The sequence below is a fragment of the Bufo bufo genome, chromosome 4 (assembly GCF_905171765.1).
Source record: "Bufo bufo chromosome 4, aBufBuf1.1, whole genome shotgun sequence".
Taxonomy (NCBI): domain Eukaryota; kingdom Metazoa; phylum Chordata; class Amphibia; order Anura; family Bufonidae; genus Bufo; species Bufo bufo.
In genome coordinates, this window is record NC_053392.1 from 452055338 (window position 1) to 452075630 (window position 20293).

Consider the following 20293-nt stretch of genomic DNA (forward strand, 5'->3'; position numbering starts at 1 on the left):
AATGGTGACCAGTGGCTTATGCTGAGGAGGGGCGCTGATGACAAGTCACGTGTAGCACGTTAGGACAACCCGACCTGCATCAATTTTTACTAGAATGGTACTTGATGCCAACCTGGACCGGGAATCTATAAGCCAGAAGTTGGCTGTATATATACCAAGTTTTAGTGCATGGAGATGGGATGGATCCCTCTCATTGCAACTGCACAGATTTTTCACTCTGGATGTGCACATTAACCTAGGGGGCGCACTGCGTCAGGTCAGTGTATGGATGCTGTAGTGGCCGCCACTCCTGGGTTCATTTGCACATCAATATGCAGGTTGGCTAGGTAATTATGCGCTCATGACTGCCTCGATGTCCCTCTCTTTTTGTTTTGTATTGATTTCCACTGTGTCACCATGGTTACAGGCACGCCCCCTTGACGCCCCGGCAGTGTGTCCGGTCATGTGTCTTTTCTTTCCCTCCCCCCGCCGCCGCTATGTTCACTGTGCGCTCCACTGGGCGAAGTTGCGTTCCAGGGTGCGTGCGTGATGACGCGACGACGTGGGGAGGTGGACGGATGACGCGCGGCGCATGCGCCTGGCTGATGGAGGGACGCTGATGCCAACGCGCCGGGCTGATCAATGACTGTTAGTCCCAAAAAGTTTTTAAAGTTTAATATGATGCAGCTGCATCGAGTATTTGATTTTAACCCTTAATGGATGGAGCACTTTTTGTATTCACATATGTGTAATTAGAAGCTGTACACGAGGGATATTGATACAGCACATTGGAACACTATGTATGATATATATAGAACCTATTAAGTAGGTACTTCACTATTGAATAGGTTACCACTTCTGTATAAAAAATTTTGACATGTAGAATATGTTTACACAAATAGTCATGTGAGATGTGACGTTTTTGGGATCATGTGATTTTATTGTGCACATGTGGTTTCACTAATTGCACCAATTTGTATTGGATTGTGGGTATATGAACCCCACAGTGTAGCACTGTTGTAGCTTGACAAAGGCCTCATTGAGAAGGCAGAAACGTAGCTGGAATAAAGTTTGGGGTCGTCACCCTATCACCTAACAACTGGAAGTGCTGCCTCTTCATTCTTTGAATATATATATATATATATATACATACATACACACACACACCTTATATCACCTTACATCACAAAAAGTGCAACACCAAGTGATCAAAAAGGCGTGTGCCCCCCAAAATAGTACTAATCTAACAGTCACCTCATACCGCAAAAAATCAGCCCCTAAGCCAAACGCCCAAAAAATAATAACTATGTGAGCCATAGTTATTTTTTGGGCGTTTGGCTTAGGGGCTGATTTTTTGCGGTATGAGGTGACTGTAAGATTAGTACTATTTTATATATGGAGACACAAACTTTTTTTTGTTAAAAAAATGCTGATTGTGTAAAACTTAAGTAAATAAAAAAAAAAGTATACATATTAGGTATTGCCGCGTCCGTAAAAACCTGCTCTATAAAAATATCACATGACCAAACCCCTCAGGTGAACACCGTAAAAAAAAAAAAAAAGGCAGGAAAGGCAGCCCGATGCCTTCCTTACAAGAAAGCCTGTGAGATCCAGCCCCCTTCATCTCACAGGCATGCAGGCTGAAATGCATTACATTCAGTAATACAGAAGTATTGTAAAGCATTGTAAAGAGGATCAGACCCCCCCAAAAGTTGAAGTCCCAGAGTGGGACAAAAATAAAGTGAAAAAAGAAGCAAAAAATAAAAATAAAAAGCGCCCTTTACCACAAAAAAATAAATCCACTGGGGCACAGGAGGAATATTCTTATTTTATTTTTTATTTTATTTTATTTTTTAAATCAAGCAGGGTACAAGTGTATATCTCCTTTAATTAAATCGCATGAAAAGGTCCTCTAAGATTATTTTTTTTTTCTTTCTTCTTATTTAATAACTATTAGCCCCCTTAAGGCCTTGTCCTATTCACCCTAGTAGAGCTCTATTAGGGTGAATAGGACTTCACACACTCCGTGCTGCCCTTCCATTCCGCATCTCCGGATTTGCAGACCCATTGAAGTGAATGGGTCCGTATCCGTCATGCGAAATGCACACGGAACGGTGCCAGTGTATTGCGGATCCGCAAATGCGGTCCACAATACGGCAACAGGCAGCACACGTGCGTGTGAATGAGCCCTTACACCATGTTGCCCATTACGTGAGATGGGGGTCACTTATTAATGTGAGGCACATGGGGTTCAGTCCAAAAGCATGTGCCCAGCCTGACATTAAAAATAAACGACCCCTATCACGTTTAAAACATGGCCGTGGCAAGATTAGGGTTAATGAGTCACATCAACCCCACATCTTACTGGCTGCCTGCCTTTACTTTGAGGCAGGCTATTCACTCTTGCACTGTGTGGGGATGTTGTACCTGCTATGCTGGCTGCTCAGTGCACTAATGCACACCGATTCTGGGACTGGGGGCTCAGGCTGACGCTGAGGACAGGACACTCAGGAGGAGGAGGCTGCTGCAGCTGTTCGCCGAGCTCACTAGCTCAAACAGTGCAGCAGTTTCATACCTCCTCCTGCTTTAATTAGCAGCACATTCATTGGTGGCAGTGGTGCTGGCAGCTTCAGAGCCCACTCATCACTGCTTTAAGTGGCGGCCGTGTCATAAGAGGGAGGGACTCCCTCCCTCCTTCTCCACTGTCTGACCAGAAAGAACATGCCATGTTCTCTTATAAGAGGAGATACTAGGCTGCGCAGCCTAGTAATGCAATAACACAAGTCCCGACCGGTGCCTTGCGAGCCGCAAATTAAGTTGCTAGGAGCCGCATGCAACTTGCGAGCCGCAGGTTGGCCACCCCTGCCCTAGCCCAAGGCTATTTATTGACAGTTTTAAAAGATTTACTGGTGGTCAATAATAGGTTATGAAAAGAAAAAAGAAAAAAAAGAAATTATATATACACACACACACACACACACACACACATACACAAGGATTGCTAAAATATGCACTGCAAGGTGAAAGGTTAACCCGTCCTTGTATTTGCTCATCACTAAATAACATAAAACATTTGTGTATATGAGTGTAGTAATCTACGGTACTTAAATTCCATTATATGATAAAAACAAGACAGAAGTAATTTAGTTACCAGAGTCTGGTCGACCATCAGAGCTTCGAAACTCCTGCATTCTCTTTTCTAGCTTCTGCTGCCTCCTCCTTTTCATCACTACTTCTGGATTGGATATGGTACGTGTAAAACTAGTTTCTGGCATATCTTTGTAAACTTCAGCAGCAAAGTGGGAGTTCTCGCTAGGACAACAAAAAAAAGTTGGAGACCGTGCAAGATTATCACCAGGCCTGAATAAAAAATATATACAACCATTTTACTGCATGTAGATATTGTTATTTAAAGGGGCTGACAAGTGACTCCAAGGAGGCAAATTCTATTGTACATCTGTCTGAGGATTTTACATATCTGTCTGAGGATAAAATTAAGGCATGAGCACTTTTGCATGAAGACATTAGGAAGTTACTTATATGTATGTTATACACAGAGTTTTTAACCCCCTTCCTTACCAGGCCATTTTTTCAGTTTTTGCAATGGTGCTATCTAACTGCAAACAACTATCTATTTTCTGAGCCAACCTACATGTGTTTGCCATTTTTCACAGGGCACCTTAGACCTTTCTTTTATGTCATTAAAGGGGTTGTCCAGGTTCAGAGCTTAACCCGGACATAGCCTTATTTTCACCTAGGCAGCCCCCCTGATGTTAGCATCAGAGCATCTCTTGCTCTGATGCACAACCTTGCACTGCGCTAGATCGCGCAGGGCAAGGGCTCTTTTTTTAACAACAACACACTGCCGACTGAGGCTTCCGCCCGGCAGTGTGCTCGGTGACGTCACCGCCTCAGATGGGCGTGCTTTAGCCGTTTTACTGGCTAGGGCAGCGCTAAAGCCGACCCATCAGTGCCAGTGACTTTACCGTGCTTCCTGGCAGCCCCATGGAGAGCACGGTTCCTCACCGGAACTCCTGAAAATGCCTTTGCCCTACGCGATTTAGCACAGGGCAAAGGAGAGCATTGGAGCATGAACTGCTCCATTGCTGAAGTCAGGAGGGCTGCCTCTGGGTGAAAATGGAGGTATGTCCGGGTTCAGCTCTGAACTCAGACAACCCCTTTAAAAGACAGATAAAAAAAAAAAAATTTTAAAAAAATTTAAGCAAAAAAATTATAATTATGGGGAAAAATAAATTTTTATTTTTACAATCTTAGCAATATTTAACGGTTACAAAAGATCAAGAAAAAAAAAATTGTAATAAACGTCTATAACCATTACCGTATGTGTGTACTATGAAAATTGATGCAATTTGTGAAGTTTACCTACTGGCTGGGCCCACCAGGAGGCCTGAAATGAGTAGAGAGGATTATAGATGCCTACTTTTCTATTGGTGGTTTTATAGCACCATACCGCCAGAACACACGTTGTACAGTACCAAAACCTGACAAACAACCAAAGTGACTACTTTTTATGTTGACCCCCTAAGGAATTCATCTAGGGGAAATTTGGACTTTGCGCTTTCGGCTTTTTTTTTTCTTTAGGAAAATTGAATGAATTTAGGTGGCCAAAATCAAAATACTTTTTCACAATACTGCCAGAAAAGATTTTGTCAACTGCCAAACCATAAAAATAAAAAAAAACACACACACACACACACACACACACACACACACCTTTTCTATATGATGACCGACACACCCCCCCCCCCCCCCCAATCCACTAACTTTGTGAAAGATTTTTATATTGTTTGTGTTTAGGCACAGTAAGAAATACACGTACCACCACAGCCTATTTGTGACAATGTTTTTGGCCAAATCCACCGAATTATTTATTTTGTTTTATGGCAATATACAGTATGAAAATTTGGGGCAAATATGGTACATTTTGGCTAATAATGTAAAGACGTGGTATTCCTTGAAGCAATTTTTTACACAGATGCCAGGGTTTGATGGACACTGAGCACAATAATATCTGGTGTCTCTTAGGGCTGTTTCACACAAGCGGATGCCGTGCGTGACATCCGCTGCGTGAATGACAGCCAAGACCCGATGCAGACAGCAGAAGCACGGAGCATTAACATGACTGATAATGCTCAGAGCCTCTCAGTGATCTCTTTACTACGAAATCACAGTGAGATAAAGTTGTCACTGTGATTTCGTAGTAAAGAGATCACAGAGAGGCACGGAGCATTATCAGTCATGTTAATGCTCCGTGCTTCTGCTGTCCGCATTGGGTCTTGGCTGTCATTCACGCAGCGGATGTCACACACGGCATCCGCTCGTGTGAAACAGACCTTAGAATTTCATTCTTTGTACAAACCCTGCACCTGTTCTGCCGGTTAGTTTTGCTTCCGGTTTGAGAATTGGTATCAGGGAAATGCCTTTCGCTCAGTCTACTGACAGACTCCGACTCAGAGCTCACAGGAATATTACCTGTTGGATACAGTAGTGATATTATAACTTCCTCTTGAAAATTTAGAAAAGCACCCCGATTTCCAGATTCTTTGTATACTGCAGCAGATAGAGAAACCTTTTTGTACCAATGTTTGGATTTTCGTAGTGCCAGGTTTCATCATTTCATTGTTGAAACCTACTGTACTTATTATATTCAACGACAGAGCGGCTTTTCTGTATGTGCGGGTCTTCGACTTAGGCATACTAGGAATACGGAAGTGTCATGGATTGTGCCGTGTAAGAAAACATTTTTCTTATCTCTGTCTTTCACAGCCAGTAATTCTGAGCTGGACAGAGATGCAGATTTTCCTTTCTTTAGATTTTTATTGACAAGTGACTGTGGGAAGCCTTTTCTAATCTTCCCGCACTACCACTCTCATACAAGTGTCTGAACAGTGGAATACTTGTATAGTTGTTGTCCACACACAGATGGCCTTGTCTCAGTAATGGATTTATTAGATCTAAGACCATTTTTTCCATGGGCAATCAGGGGGATCCAACTGGCTGTTCTTTCCTTCATACACCCTAAATGTGTAAGTGTAGCAGATACCACTTAGGCACAACTTATACATCTTCACACCATATCTAGCACGTTTACTTGGGTTGTACTGTTTGAATGTCAGTCGGCCAGTAAATTGGATCAGGGATTCAACAGACGTTTTTCTTGGGGGTATAAATTCCTCTAAATTTCCCATTAAGGTACGATACAAGGGGCCTCAGTTTGTAAAGTCTGACTTGCCCAGCTGGATTGTCGCTGTGACAAAGGGAATTATCATTGAAATGTAAAAATCTCAAAAAAAAAATTGGAAACGTGACCTAGCCATCACAGACGTAAAAATTGGCGTATCATGTATGGGATTTGTGGACCAGTAGAATGTCAGCTGAGCTCTTTTGGTGATTCCCATATTGAATGTTAGGGCAAGAAAAAAGAAAAAAAAAATTCTGGCACCTTAGTTGGCCTCCTGAATTTGCACAAGATGAATTTGGATTTTCTGCCAAATATTGCAAGGAATATAAATTTGTCTGATGCACAAGTTCCTCAAAAATTTCCCCAGTAATAAAAAAAATAAAATAAATCAAAGTGGGGAAAATTTTTTGACGTATTTGAGAGGGACCATACCAGATTTATGTCAGACTGGGCAGATAGTGTTTGAAGCCGACTATGGACCTTGGCACTGGTAGTTTCACATACAGATTCACCCCCCCCCCCTGTTCACCAATGCTGTGACTTGCTCTTTGTGCCACGTGGGTTGCAGACAGCCTGGGCACATAACGGCTGGCACTCGCCAAACATTCCTCATCACTGGCGACTAAACTCTGCTGCCTTCTCTGGAATTTTTATGGCATGTGGGTGTCACAGTCAGAGCCACCAGAGCTTGCAGTCAATTTGTCACGGCCTTCAATGAGTTCATACTCAGAACCGGACTCTTCTCCACAACTTTCCTCACTGGAGGAACTAGCAAAAGCATACACCACTTCAGCGCTGAAATATCTACGCACCATTTTATACAAATAAAGAGAAGATTTACGCATGTGCGTTTTATGAAAAGAACACCTATCTATATATTACACACACCAAACACTCCGCTAGTCTATTACTACTAATCATTTTTTATTTAAAAAAAACAACACAAACACACACACACACACACACACACACACACCTCAAGACTAATCTAATGTAGGAAGGGCTATACACTAACGATACCAATAAAATAACTTTCACCCAATTTTTTATTTTATTTTTAGGAGGGGTGAGGCCTGAGCATGGAGCGGTGAACACGCACTTTACAGAGCTCCCGGACCCTGTGTATCCTCATCTGCCTTTTAAACACATCAACACCACTATCATACTAGAAGAGGATGGTGAGACGTTCGGGCCGCTGTGGGTCCACATATTTGACTTTGGAACCGCACATCGCGAGTTATTTCTCTCAAACTTCGGCTCTGGCCCACCTACCCAGCTCCCCCAAGATGGCACCCGCAGAGGAACAAAGTGACAGCAGCACTCGCTCCCCTAAGCCACGCTCCTTCCCTCAGCTTACCGAACCCAATGCAGTCGGCCTTCTCGTCGCAGACGACTTCTGCTGATGGCCAAACTACAAAAAGGTACCCGCGCCTGCACTCACCTTCCATGCCCGCTGGCGCTGGAACAGTCGGCCCTCCCGTCTTCGGGAGCGCATGAGAAAACTGTTCCCGTGACAAGACCAAACTCACTACCTCAACATGCCGGTATCATTATGAACGGCCCCCCCAGCCTCCTGCATTGATTACCGGAGACCTTCTCCCACTGCCCTTGAAGACCCCTGCTTTATGGAAGCAGATAATGCAGCCTCTTTACCTATTCTGGTGAGTGATCTACCCCATGACGCAACATCCAGTCCTCAGACTTGCAGTCTGCCGGCCTCTCCACCTCTCTGTTGTCAGCCTGAGACACTGGCCCCACATTCTGGTGGCATCCAACTTCCACGAGTGGCACAGCCATGCACAGGATTATTTACCTGTTGCCAACAGACGATCAGCCCTCCCAGAACTCACATGTAGATTTCCCTTCTACCCCTGCTATTTTTCACTCTCCAGCAGTTTCTGATTGTTCAGAGACTCCATCTTCTTCGCCTGGTAGACGTTCCAAGTGCCCGAAACTAAGAGATATATGGTCGCTCCTCAGTACTCTTCCTATTAAGACGGACCTGGAGGAGATCATACAAATGGTCGAATCTAAGAATGACCAGGCTATAGCAGAGTTCAAGGCTGACCTAACAAACATTTCTACTAAACTGGCGTCACAAGCTCAAGTTTCAACTTATCTAGATGCTCATCTGACGAATGTGGAAACAACTATGGCCTCTCAAAAGGCTTTAAACAGACACTTGCTTTTACAGCTGGACGACCAAGAAAACAGGGGTCGATGCATTAACAAGCTGCGCGGGATTCCTGAGGAGGTCCCCGCCACCGATTTGCGCAAAGCAGTGTCTACCATATTCAATTCTCTTCTCTCCAGGCCTACGGAGTCAGAAATAGAGCTCGACAGAGTTCACAGGGTCCTAGACCTCCAGATAACTCTGCTCCGCGTGATGTTCTGTGTAGAGTCCATTTTTTCAGAGAAAAGGAGGAACTTTTGAAAAGAGCCTGGAGGCAGGGTCCTACATGGTATGCTGGATCACAGATTCAAATGCTACCCGATTTGTCTAGGAGAACTTTACTTATGAGGTGCTCTCTCAAACCTCTCTTGCAAGCCATCTTCAGTTCTAGTTTATTCATTTAGTATATTTTCCTTACTACTTATCTGGTTAATTTTTGTCTTATCTGACCTAGATTAGCCAGTTTGGATATTTAGCCTCACAGGCATAATTACCTTTCTTTGAAATAAATAGTGTACTGCCCACCTATCCTACTGTTCTTTTCCTTCTCCCCTGTTGTTCCTCTCTCCCCTTTTGTTCTCTTGCAGGCCTTGACTATGTCCGATATTACCTTTGCATCAATCAATGCCAATGGGCTGAATACGCCTGAGAAACGCTCCTCCATTCTCTGGCTCCTGTGGTGCAAAAACATACAAATGGCCTTAATTCAGGAGATGCATTTTCGCAAAGGATGTGATGCCGATTTTTAGGTCCCCCAGATACCCAGATGCATACCATAGCTGCGTTTTGAAATAGAGAGGCGTGAGTATCCTCATCGCTAGATCCACTACCTGGGAATTGTTAGATAGTAGTTCAGAGGACACTGGCAGATTTCTGTTTGTCAAGGGTCGTATAGCGGGTCAATTTTATACTTTGGCCAATATATACTTGCCTAATACCAAGCAACTCAGGGCCCTGGCAAGAACCCCATCAAAATTGGATAGCTTTGCAGAGAGCATACTTTTGGTCGGAGATTTAAATGTTGCTCTAGACCCACTTGTAGATGTCTCTAGATGTCTCAGTCGCATTAAACATCATCATCTTCACACTCACCAGCTGGTGGATCTGTGGCGAGCAGTCAACCTGAACGCTAGGGATTTCACTTACTACTCTGCAGCTAGGGAAGTTTACTCCCGATTAGATTAATTTTTTTGCGGAGACACTTGGCAGTTCCACTCATCGCCTCTTCCTCAATTGATCCCATGACGTTCTCGGATCATGCCATGCTCCATGTTTCTTTGAAATCCCCTCTTTCGTCTCCCAGATCTTGGCAATAGCGCCTGAACGAATCCCTGTAAAAAGGATTTGGAAGTCTCAAGAAAGAAGCTTGGTTCTCTCTCACCATTTTGAGGAAAATCAAGTTGACAATATCTCTCCTCTTACGGTGTGGGCTGCGCACAAATGTGTAGTAAGGCAGGAGTTCATCAAGCATGGAGCTAGACGTAAAAAGGAGAGGGCGTCTGAAATTTCTCAGATTGTCTGAAATTGCCGGTCTAGAGCAGACACAAATGTTCCCACGCACTGACCGTTCGCTCGGCTCTAATGGCGGCCAGGGGTAAGCTAGTTGTCCGCACGAAAACCATCCTTACCAGGGGGGTTGAAGAAATTTCTTTGAATATGGTAATAAATGTGGTAGACTTCTAGCACGATCATTACGTGAACAGAGAGCAAGAAATTATGTCCCCCAAACTGCCCCCCCACGGGGCCACGTCCTGAATAATCCTGATTCCATAACGGAGGCCTTTGCCCACTTCTACCAGAACCTATACAATTTCCCCTATCCTAAACCCAATAGCCTGTCTCTAGACCCAGCTATGTGCACATACCTGGCCAGGTCGGGTTTACCCAAACTCCCAAGAGAGGCCCTTGAGGGCCTAGGCGGAACGATCAGCGCTGAGGAACTTGGAGAGGCACTGAAGTCCATGCAGCCCAGCAAAGCTCCAGGCCCAGATGGCCTGCCAGCTTCATATTACAAAAATATCACCCCCTCCTCCAGACCCCTCTTACCAATGCCTTGAATAGGGTAGGTTTGGAAAACCCCCTCCCCAAAAAAATACGATGCACACACACATTACAGTGATCCACAAGGAGGATAAGGACCCTACTGCCTACGCACATTACCACCCCATCTCATTGCTCAATGTTGATCTTAAGTTATTTGTGAAAGTACTGGCCACACGCTTAGTCCCGCTCCTGCCTGATCTTATACACAGCGACCAGGTAGGCTTCGTTCCATCGAGGGAGGAGAGAGACAATACCACCGAAGTGCTGAACTTGATTCATCATGCCAGGTTACAACGCTCTTCTCTCTGTCTCTTATCCACTGACGCCGAAAAAGCTTTTGACAGAGTGGGATGGCCTTGGTTATTTGCAGTGTTGAATCACGTGGCCATTGAGGGTTCAATGTTGACATGGATCCGCTCCCTTTATACCTCGCCTTCAGCAGCCACAAAGGTTAATGGTGTGCTCTCAATGATTCCGAGAGACCTGAAGGAAGTATACTGCAGGAATTACACCCCTCTAAGTCAGATTAGGGGAGACCTTAAGAGATGGTCTAAAGGTTCATATACCTGGTTTGGCCGCTGTGCCATCTTCAAAATGAACGTTCTTCCGCGTCTGCCTTACCTCTTTCAGACTCTCCACATAAACGTACCAGCTGGCTTCTTTGATACTGTACACGTGACCTTTTCAGATTAATTTGGGCTGGGGATGAACCAGAGTCATGAATAAAAACTGCCAAGTTTGAAACGCGTCGACTGACAAGACCGCGTGTTTTTACCGCATGTGATGTGAATGGCTGTAATATTTGTATCCACCGGAATAAAGACGTTACGGCTTAAAATCAACATTGAAAGTGCTGGGATTTTTCTTCTGGTATATGGGAACCAGAGATTGGCCAGATCTTTACTCCATGTTCCGAGGGACAAGGGTAGGATTAGGGATACCTGATCTTCAGAAATATTACGCTGCATCTATGCTCCAACGGGTTGCAGATTGGTGTCGACATGCTCCATTCAAACAATGGGTCTCCACTGAACAACTCTTCCCAGACCCCTCTGGCCCTCCTGCCATGGACTGGGAGGAGAACACTCACTGCACTCTCCAGTCACCCCATCATTGGGCCTACTTTACTTCAATTTCACAAATATCAACACGCTCCCATGATCTCCCCAACACCTTCTCCTACACTACATGGAGCCACCACTTCGTTCTGTAACCTGAAGAGAAAATACGTCAGGTTACAAATACATGCCTACCGCCGCGAAAATTCAAACTCGTGCGGCAGTAGGAAAGTGGTTAATGGCAGTTCTGTGTAACATTTACTGTAAGCAGAAACTAGAAAGCCAACAATTATTCTCAACACGTGTGAATGGCGCATGATCTTTGGCATGCGCTTTTCACAGCATAAGGGCTTGTTCACACAAACGTGCAGTGGTTTTGCGGATCCGCAAAACACTGATGCTGCCCGTGTGCCTTCCGCAATTTGCGGAACAGAATGGCCGGCCTATTATAGAAATGCCTATTCATGTACGCAAAACAGACAATAGGAAATTATCTATAATTTTTGCAGGGCCATGGAACGGAGCAAGAGGTGCGGATAGCACGCGCAGTGCTGTCCGTATCTTTTGCGGCCCCATTGAAGTGAATAGGTCCGAACCCAAGCCGCAAAAAATTCAGCTCTGATGCGGAACCAAACCACAGTCGTGTGAATGAGCCCTAAGGCCTCATGCACACGGCCACAAGCGTTTGTGCGGTCCAATAAACTATTGCTCAAAGACTCCATTTAACACTGGTTTAACAATCAATCCATCTATAACCACTGGGTACCCATCCCTACTCATCATGCTTCCAAGGCAATCAACTCCCACACCTGAAGTCCTATGTAACACCACAGATAAACATTGATATACTATTAAGGCTCCATTTACACAACCATATTATTGCTCTGCATCTGATCTGCATTTTTTTGCAAACTGGATGCAGACCCATTTATTTCCATATGTCCGTTTCGCAGACAAGAATAGGCATTGTTACAATGGGTCCGCAAAAAAGAAAAAGAAAAAAAAAAAATTGCAAGACGTCATCTTTATTTTTTTTGTAGATCTGCGTTTTGCAGACCACAAAATACATACTGTTCTTTGAATGTAGTATTGTGGAAATTTTATTACGCGGACATCTTATCTTTGGATGTGTGTGTGTTTTTATAGATTGACTAAATCCGACACAGGGAGACAGATGACAAAGAACGCTCTAGCAGGGGGTACTTGGGTTGAATCGGGACCAGTGGTAAAACAGTCAGTATGAAAACCTTCTCATGGGCTTGGAGACGTGTAGGGGGGCATTTGCCGGTTTGTGAGCTCTAAGTGCAATGCACTGGGCTTTTTCCCTTCAAATGTCTATACACATTAGAGAAGTGAAGTCTGCATAACGAGAGATACATATTATACCTCTGCTGCGGCTTCGCTATCCCTTTCTGGATACATATCTGCTTTTAAGACATGCATATCTGCCTTGTTGGTATACTCGTACCATATACTGACAATAGCCGTAGCAATGTCTCACAGACCTATAAGAAACAGTAGAATGATCTTCACTAGATACTGGTCGCTTTGAGCAGTATTGAATGGGATCCATGCTGACAGTGGTGGGGGATGGGCGGCCACCTGGCTGGTTAGAAAAATAGACATGACTTCTCCTTCCTTATACAGGGATGGGGTGTGCATTGTCTGTCCAGCCACATTGATGCCCTTCCCTGTCCTTTGACATGTCATCACTTCCTGTATGTCATCACTTCCTGTATCCTTGTCTTGGGCCAGCCCCTTTTACGAGTAAATAAAAGAAACAGACTGGGCAGGGGGAAGGAGGAGTTGCTCAGAATTCAAGATGGTAACACCTGTGTCTGCCTCTGACTGTGGCTGAGGGAAAGGGGGTTTACATTTCCTTACACAAAGTTTGATGCGAGCAGATTACAATTATTAATATTTCTACAACAGTAGTATATAGTATAAAGTCAGTAGCGAAGACACATTCAGTATATAATCAGTGAGGATGCATGCAGTATATACAGGATGACCCACAAAAAAGTAGCCCGCTCCCAGCAATAGTATGACCAGATGATAAGTCACCAGTCAACAAGTCACAAAAGATGCTGCAAGTGGTCACCGTTCACATCTATGCATCTTTGGGAACGTCTGATTATGTGGCCGATACTGCTTGTGATGCGGCGGATAATGTTTGTGATGTGTTCCTTGAGTTCATCCAGAGGATGTGGATTGTTAGTGGACACTTTCTATTTTAACGGCTATGGACACCTTTGTGCTCTATAAATCAATAACCCCATCTCTTACTGTAATGCAGCACATAATAAAACTGCACTTGTTAGTTTTCTGGTATCAATTTGCTTCACGTGCACAGATTGACAACACTGTTTCTCATGTCTCCTCAGCTCTGTGGGTGTTCCTGTGGATTTCACATGCACCAGCACAAGCTCCACGGCTGCGCCCCCACATCCTGTTACTTAGCACAGCCATCATCCACTTATACAGACGGCTTGTATGCTACAACCTGTAATCAGCAGATTTATTTCTTTACATTCTGTAGAAAGTCCATTATTTGTGGACAGCAATAAATATTTCTGTTGATTACGTTAGTGCAGCGATCTACAGTCAGAAGCATGGCGTTATAAGCAGGATATAGATTTCATTACTGACACTCTTCTAAATAAAGTATTGTGTGCAATCTGCACAATGAACTGTCACTTTTCCCACACAGATTGGTATAGTGTGACGACACACAATGCTATGTACACATAGAACATCCCGCAAGTTAACAAGATCAGACGTGGAGGTAGATCCTTTTCGGCTCAAGGGGCCAGATTTTGGAACCACCTACCTCTGGCCCTGAAAATGATTCCCAGTCTCCTCATTCAGACGTGCGATGAAAACGTAACTTTTCAAACAGGCATTTGATCTTCCTAACACTTATTTTTGGTTCATATAATTTTGGGGGGTTTCCTAAATTTTTGAGTATAAATTCACGGTTGGTAATGTCCCTTCTATTTTAAAGATACTTTTTTCCTCACATTTACAAATTTTATTCTCTTCACATTCTCTTTATCTCGTCCGAACCCTTTGAACCTTGAGATCCCCTCCTTTTTTTTCTTGATTCTCCATTTGATAAGTGCTAGGAAATTGGTCCCAGGAATAGGTGCCTTATTCTAGGCCTTTGTGGCCCATGGCAAAGTGTCATGCCTTTTTCTTGAATCAGCCAGCTAAGCGCATCGAGGACCCAAGGGTAAGACTGTGTGTACACAAGACTATACATCATCATCAGAAGTACACAGTGGAGGAGACGCATCAAAACCAGTGTAAAGTAGAACTGGCTTAGTTGCTCATAGCAACCAATCAGGTTCCTCCTTTCATTTTCCAATGGAACTGTGAAAAATGAAAGGTAGAATATGATTGGTAGGTATGGGCAACAAAGCCAGTTCTACTTTACACAAGTTTAAAAAGTGACTTCGAGAGAGAGAATATATATAAATATATCTCTGCACACAAACACTTTATTCAACCCTGTGGTCGCACTGTTTTCAGCTCATTCACAGAGCCTTTTTTTCAAGCTATGAGAGGAAACGTTGAGACTACTGTTGAGTGAACTTATATTTCAAGTCGCTTGCGTCATCATAAATCAATCTGCTTCGCACATAGCCTTCCACAACTCACTGTTCCAGGAATAACACCATCTTTCTGACACAATAGGCCACTTTTATCAAACTGAATAATAAATCAGGCCAATAGCAAAAAACAGAGCTCAGCTTTCAGTTCCTACAGGGAAATTTAAGCTGAGCTCTGATTAGTTGCTATGGACAAGTAAGACAGACTTACTATTTGGAAGTTATGTGAGGCGGGCTACCCTGTAGTATACAATAGTAAGGAGAAATGCAGTATACACTATATACAGTGTGTGCACAATTATTGGGCAAGTGGAATTTTAGGACAAATTTTATTATTGAACAGTCAGACGATCCAAAAAGTTAATAAACCTGAATATAAAAAATGAAATAAAATTAAGAGGTTTTGGCTTTTTCAGGATATTATCTGTGTCTGCATAATTACTGTGCAGAGTTATGTAACTAAACAAAAACGAAAATTTTCCCATCTCACTTGTCTATTTTCACCTGTTAATCCCCTTCAGTACCAAGCCACTTTTGACCATTAGGTCCAGGCCAATTTTTGCAAACCTGACATGTCACTTTATGAGGAAATAACTTTTGAAAGCTTTTACTTATCAAAGTCATTTTCTGGTAGACGGTTTTATGGTAGCTAGAGATGAGAAAATTTCATATTTTGAAATTCGTTCACTTTGTTTATTGGTAAAAAGGTGAATTCCATTATGAATTCCATTACCACGGACCATAACGCAATTCTATGACTGAATGCATAACGGAATGCCTTTAGAGGCATTCAGTTATTCATTCCGTCATAATAGAAGTCTATGGGCTACAAAACTGATCCGTTCAGTTATGCAGGGGAGTTTTTTCCTGCATAACGGAAACGGGACAGATCCATTAGGCTGCGTTCACACTGGCGAGATTTCCGCGCGGGTGCAATGCGGTAGGTGAACGCATTGCACCCGCACTGAATCTGGACCCATTCATTTCAATGGGGCTGTTCAGATGAGCGATGATTTTCACGCATCACTTATGCGTTGCGTGAAAATCGCAGCATGCTCTATATTCTGCGTTTTTCACGCAACGCAGGTCCCATAGAAGTGAATGGGGTTGCGTGAAAATCGCAAGCATCCGCAAGCAAGTGCGGATGCGGTGCGATTTTCACGCATGGTTGCTAGGTGACAGTCTATAAACTGTATTATTTTCCCTTATAACATGGTTATAAAGGGAAAATAATAGCATTCTGAATACAGAATGCTTAGTAGGTGATCAATTAAGGGTTAAAAAAAAAAAAAAAATTAACTCACCTTCTCCTCTTGTTCGCGTAGTTCTCCCGGTCTTTAGTTCTTTAAAAGATGAACTATGGGCTAAAGGACCTTTGGTGACGTCAGATCACATGCTCCATCACCGCGGTGATGGACCATGTGATTGGAGCATGTGATCTGACGTCACCAAAGGTCCTTTAGCCCATAGTTCATCTTTTAAAGAACTAAAGACCGGGAGAACTACGCGAACAAGAGGAGAAGGTGAGTTAATTTTTTTTATTTTTTTTAACCCTCAATTGATCACCTACTAAGCATTCTGTTTTCAGAATGCTATTATTTTCCCTTATAACCATGTTATAAGGGAAAATAATAACATCTATACAACACCGAACCCAAACCTGAACTTCTGTAAAGAAGTTCGGGTCTGGGTACCACAGTCGGTTTTTTATCACGCGCGTGCAAAACACATTGCACCCGCGCGATAAAAACTGAACATCGGAACACAATTGCAGTCAAAACTGACTGCAATTGCATTCCTACTCGCGCGGGTTTGCCGCAACACACCGGAACGCATCCGGAACTAATCCGGACACACTCGTGTAAACCCAGCCTTATGCAGCCCATAGACTTATTTTGACTGAATGAATAACTGAATGCATCTAAAAGGCATTCCGTTATGCATTCAGTCATAGAATGGTTCGTGGTAACAGAATCCATAACACAATTCACCTTTTACCAGTAAACAAAGCATGAACGAATTTTATAACCTGAAATTCGCTCATCTCTAGTGGTAACAAATTGTACTTCATGTTAGTGGCAAGTTTGAGTTATGTTTTTACATAAAAAAAATAAAAAAATTTGGGTAAAAAGTTGTGTGTTTATTTATTTTTTTAGGAAAAATGCACAATTTTTGAAAATAGAAATTTCTCTGCTCGTGATACTTCATTAACCACCTCAGCCCCCTTAGCTTAAACACCCTTAACCACCTCCGGACCGCCTAACGCAGGATCGCGTTCCGGAGGTGGCAGCCCTGCGCAGAGTCACGCATATATGCGTCATCTCGCGATGGGCGAGATTTCCTGTGAACGCGCGCACACAGGCGCGCGCGCTCACAGGAACGGAAGGTAAGAGAGTTGATCTCCAGCCTGCCAGCGGCGATCGTTCGCTGGCAGGCTGGAGATGTGTTTTTTTTAACCCCTAACAGGTATATTAGACGCTGTTTTGATAACAGCGTCTAATATACCTGCTACCTGGTCCTCTGGTGGTCCCATTTGTTTGGATCGACCACCAGAGGACACAGGTAGCTCAGTAAAGTCCCACCAAGCACCACTACACTACACTACACCCCCCCCCCCCCCCCGTCACTTATTAACCCCTTATTAGCCCCTGATCACCCCATATAGACTCCCTGATCACCCCCTGTCATTGATCACCCCCCTGTCATTGATTACCCCCCTGTAAAGCTCCATTCAGATGTCCGCATGATTTTTACGGATCCACTGATAGATGGATCGGATCCGCAAAACGCATCCGGACGTCTGAATGAAGCCTTACAGGGGCGTGATCAATGACTGTGGTTATCACCCCATATAGACTCCCTGATCACCCCCCCTGTCATTGATTACACCCCTGTCATTGATCAACCCCCTGTAAAGCTCCATTCAGACGTCCGCATGATTTTTACAGATCCACTGATAGATAGATCGGATCCGCAAAACGCATCCGGACGTCTGAATGAAGCCTTACAGGGGCGTGATCAATGACTGTGGTGATCACCCCATATAGACTCCCTGATCACCCCCCTGTAAAGCTCCATTCAGATGTCCGCATGATTTTTACGGATGCACTGATAGATGGATCCGATCCGCAAAACGCATCCGGACGTCTGAATGAAGCCTTACAGGGGCATGATCAATGACTGTGGTGATCACCCCATATAGACTCCCTGATCACCCCCCTGTCATTGATCACCCCCCTGTAAAGCTCCATTCAGATGTCCGCATGATTTTTACGGATGCACTGATAGATGGATCGGATCCGCAAAACGCATCCGGACGTCTGAATGAAGCCTTACAGGGGCATGATCAATGACTGTGGTGATCACCCCATATAGACTCCCTGATCAACCCCCCTGTCATTGATCAACCCCCCTGTCATTGATCACCCCCCCTGTCATTGATCACCCCCCCTGTCATTGATCACCCCCCCTGTCATTGATCACCCCCCCTGTCATTGATCACCCCCCTGTAAGGCTCCATTCAGATATTTTTTTGGCCCAAGTTAGCAGAATAATTTTTTTTTTTTCTTACAAAGTCTCATATTCCACTAACTTGTGTCAAAAAATAAAATCTCACATGAACTCACCAAACCCCTCACGGAATCCAAATGCGTAAAATTTTTTAGACATTTATATTCAAGACTTCTTCTCACGCTTTAGGGCCCCTAGAATGCCAGGGCAGTATAAATACCCCACATGTGACCCCATTTCGGAAAGAAGACACCCCCAGGTATTCCGTGAGGGGCATATTGAGTCCATGAAAGATTGAAATTTTTGTCCCAAGTTAGCGGAACGGGAGACTTTGTGAGAAAAAAATTAAAAATATCAATTTCCGCTAACTTGTGCCAAAAAAAAAAAATTTCTATGAACTCGCCATGCCCCTCATTGAATACCTTGGGGTGTCTTCTTTCCAAAATGGGGTCACATGTGGGGTATTTATACTGCTCTGGCATTCTAGGGGCCCCAAAGCGTGAGAAGAAGTCTGGTATCCAAATGTCTAAAAATGCCCTCCTAAAAGGAATTTGGGCACCTTTGCGCATCTAGGCTGCAAAAAAGTGTCACACATCTGGTATCGCCGTACTCAGGAGAAGTTGGGGAATGTGTTTTGGGGTGTCATTTTACATATACCCATGCTGGGTGAGAGAAATATCTTGGTCAAATGCCAACTTTGTATAAAAAAATGGGAAAAGTTGTCTTTTGCCAAGATATTTCTCTCACCCAGCATGGGTATATGTAAAATGACACCCCAAAACACATTCCCCAACTTCTCCTGAATACGGCGATACCACATGTGTGACACTTTTTTGCAGCCTAGGTGGGCAAAGGGGCCCATATTCCAAAGAGCACCTTTAGGATTTCACAGGTCATTTACCTACTTACCACACATTAGGGCCCCTGGAAAATGCCAGGGCAGTATAACTACCCCACAAGTGACCCCATTTTGGAAAGAAGACACCCCAAGGTATTCCGTGAGGGGCATGGCGAGTTCCTAGAATTTTTTATTTTTTGTCACAAGTTAGTGGAAAATGATGATTTTTTTTTTGATTTTTTTTTTCATACAAAGTCTCATATTCCACTAACTTGTGACAAAAAATAAAAAGTTCCATGAACTCACTATGCCCATCAGCGAATACCTTGGGGTCTCTTCTTTCCAAAATGGGGTCACTTGTGGGGTAGTTATACTGCCCTGGCATTCTAGGGGCCCAAATGTGTGGTAAGGAGTTTGAAATCAAATTCTGTAAAAAATGACCTGTGAAATCCGAAAGGTGCTCTTTTGAATATGGGCCCCTTTGCCCACCTAGGCTGCAAAAAAGTGTCACACATCTGGTATCTCCGTAATCGGGAGAAGTTGGGGAATGTGTTTTGGGGTGTCATTTTACATATACCCATGCTGGGTGAGAGAAATATCTTGGCAAAAGACAACTTTTCCCATTTTTTTATACAAAGTTGGCATTTGACCAAGATATTTATCTCACCCAGCATGGGTATATGTAAAAAGACACCCCAAAACACATTCCTCAACTTCTCCTGAATACAGAGATACCAGATGTGTGACACTTTTTTGCAGCCTAGGTGGGCAAAGGGGCCCACATTCCAAAGAGCACCTTTCGGATTTCACAGGTCATTTACCTACTTACCACACATTTGGGCCCCTAGAATGCCAGGGCAGTATAACTACCCCACAAGT

The 20293-nt window shown here is 43.8% G+C and overlaps 1 protein-coding gene across 11 annotated transcripts in view; it reads right to left on the minus strand.

Annotated features, from left to right (window-relative positions):
- The window catches only part of AFDN (afadin, adherens junction formation factor), a 508028-nt gene that overhangs the window by 418317 nt on the left and 69418 nt on the right, over positions 1-20293 (minus strand). For all 11 annotated transcript variants that reach the window (XM_040429419.1, XM_040429420.1, XM_040429421.1 and 8 more), the window contains exon 5: positions 3131-3291. In XM_040429419.1, coding sequence (XP_040285353.1) covers positions 3131-3291 — 161 coding nt within the window. The remainder of the gene's footprint in view (positions 1-3130; positions 3292-20293) is intronic.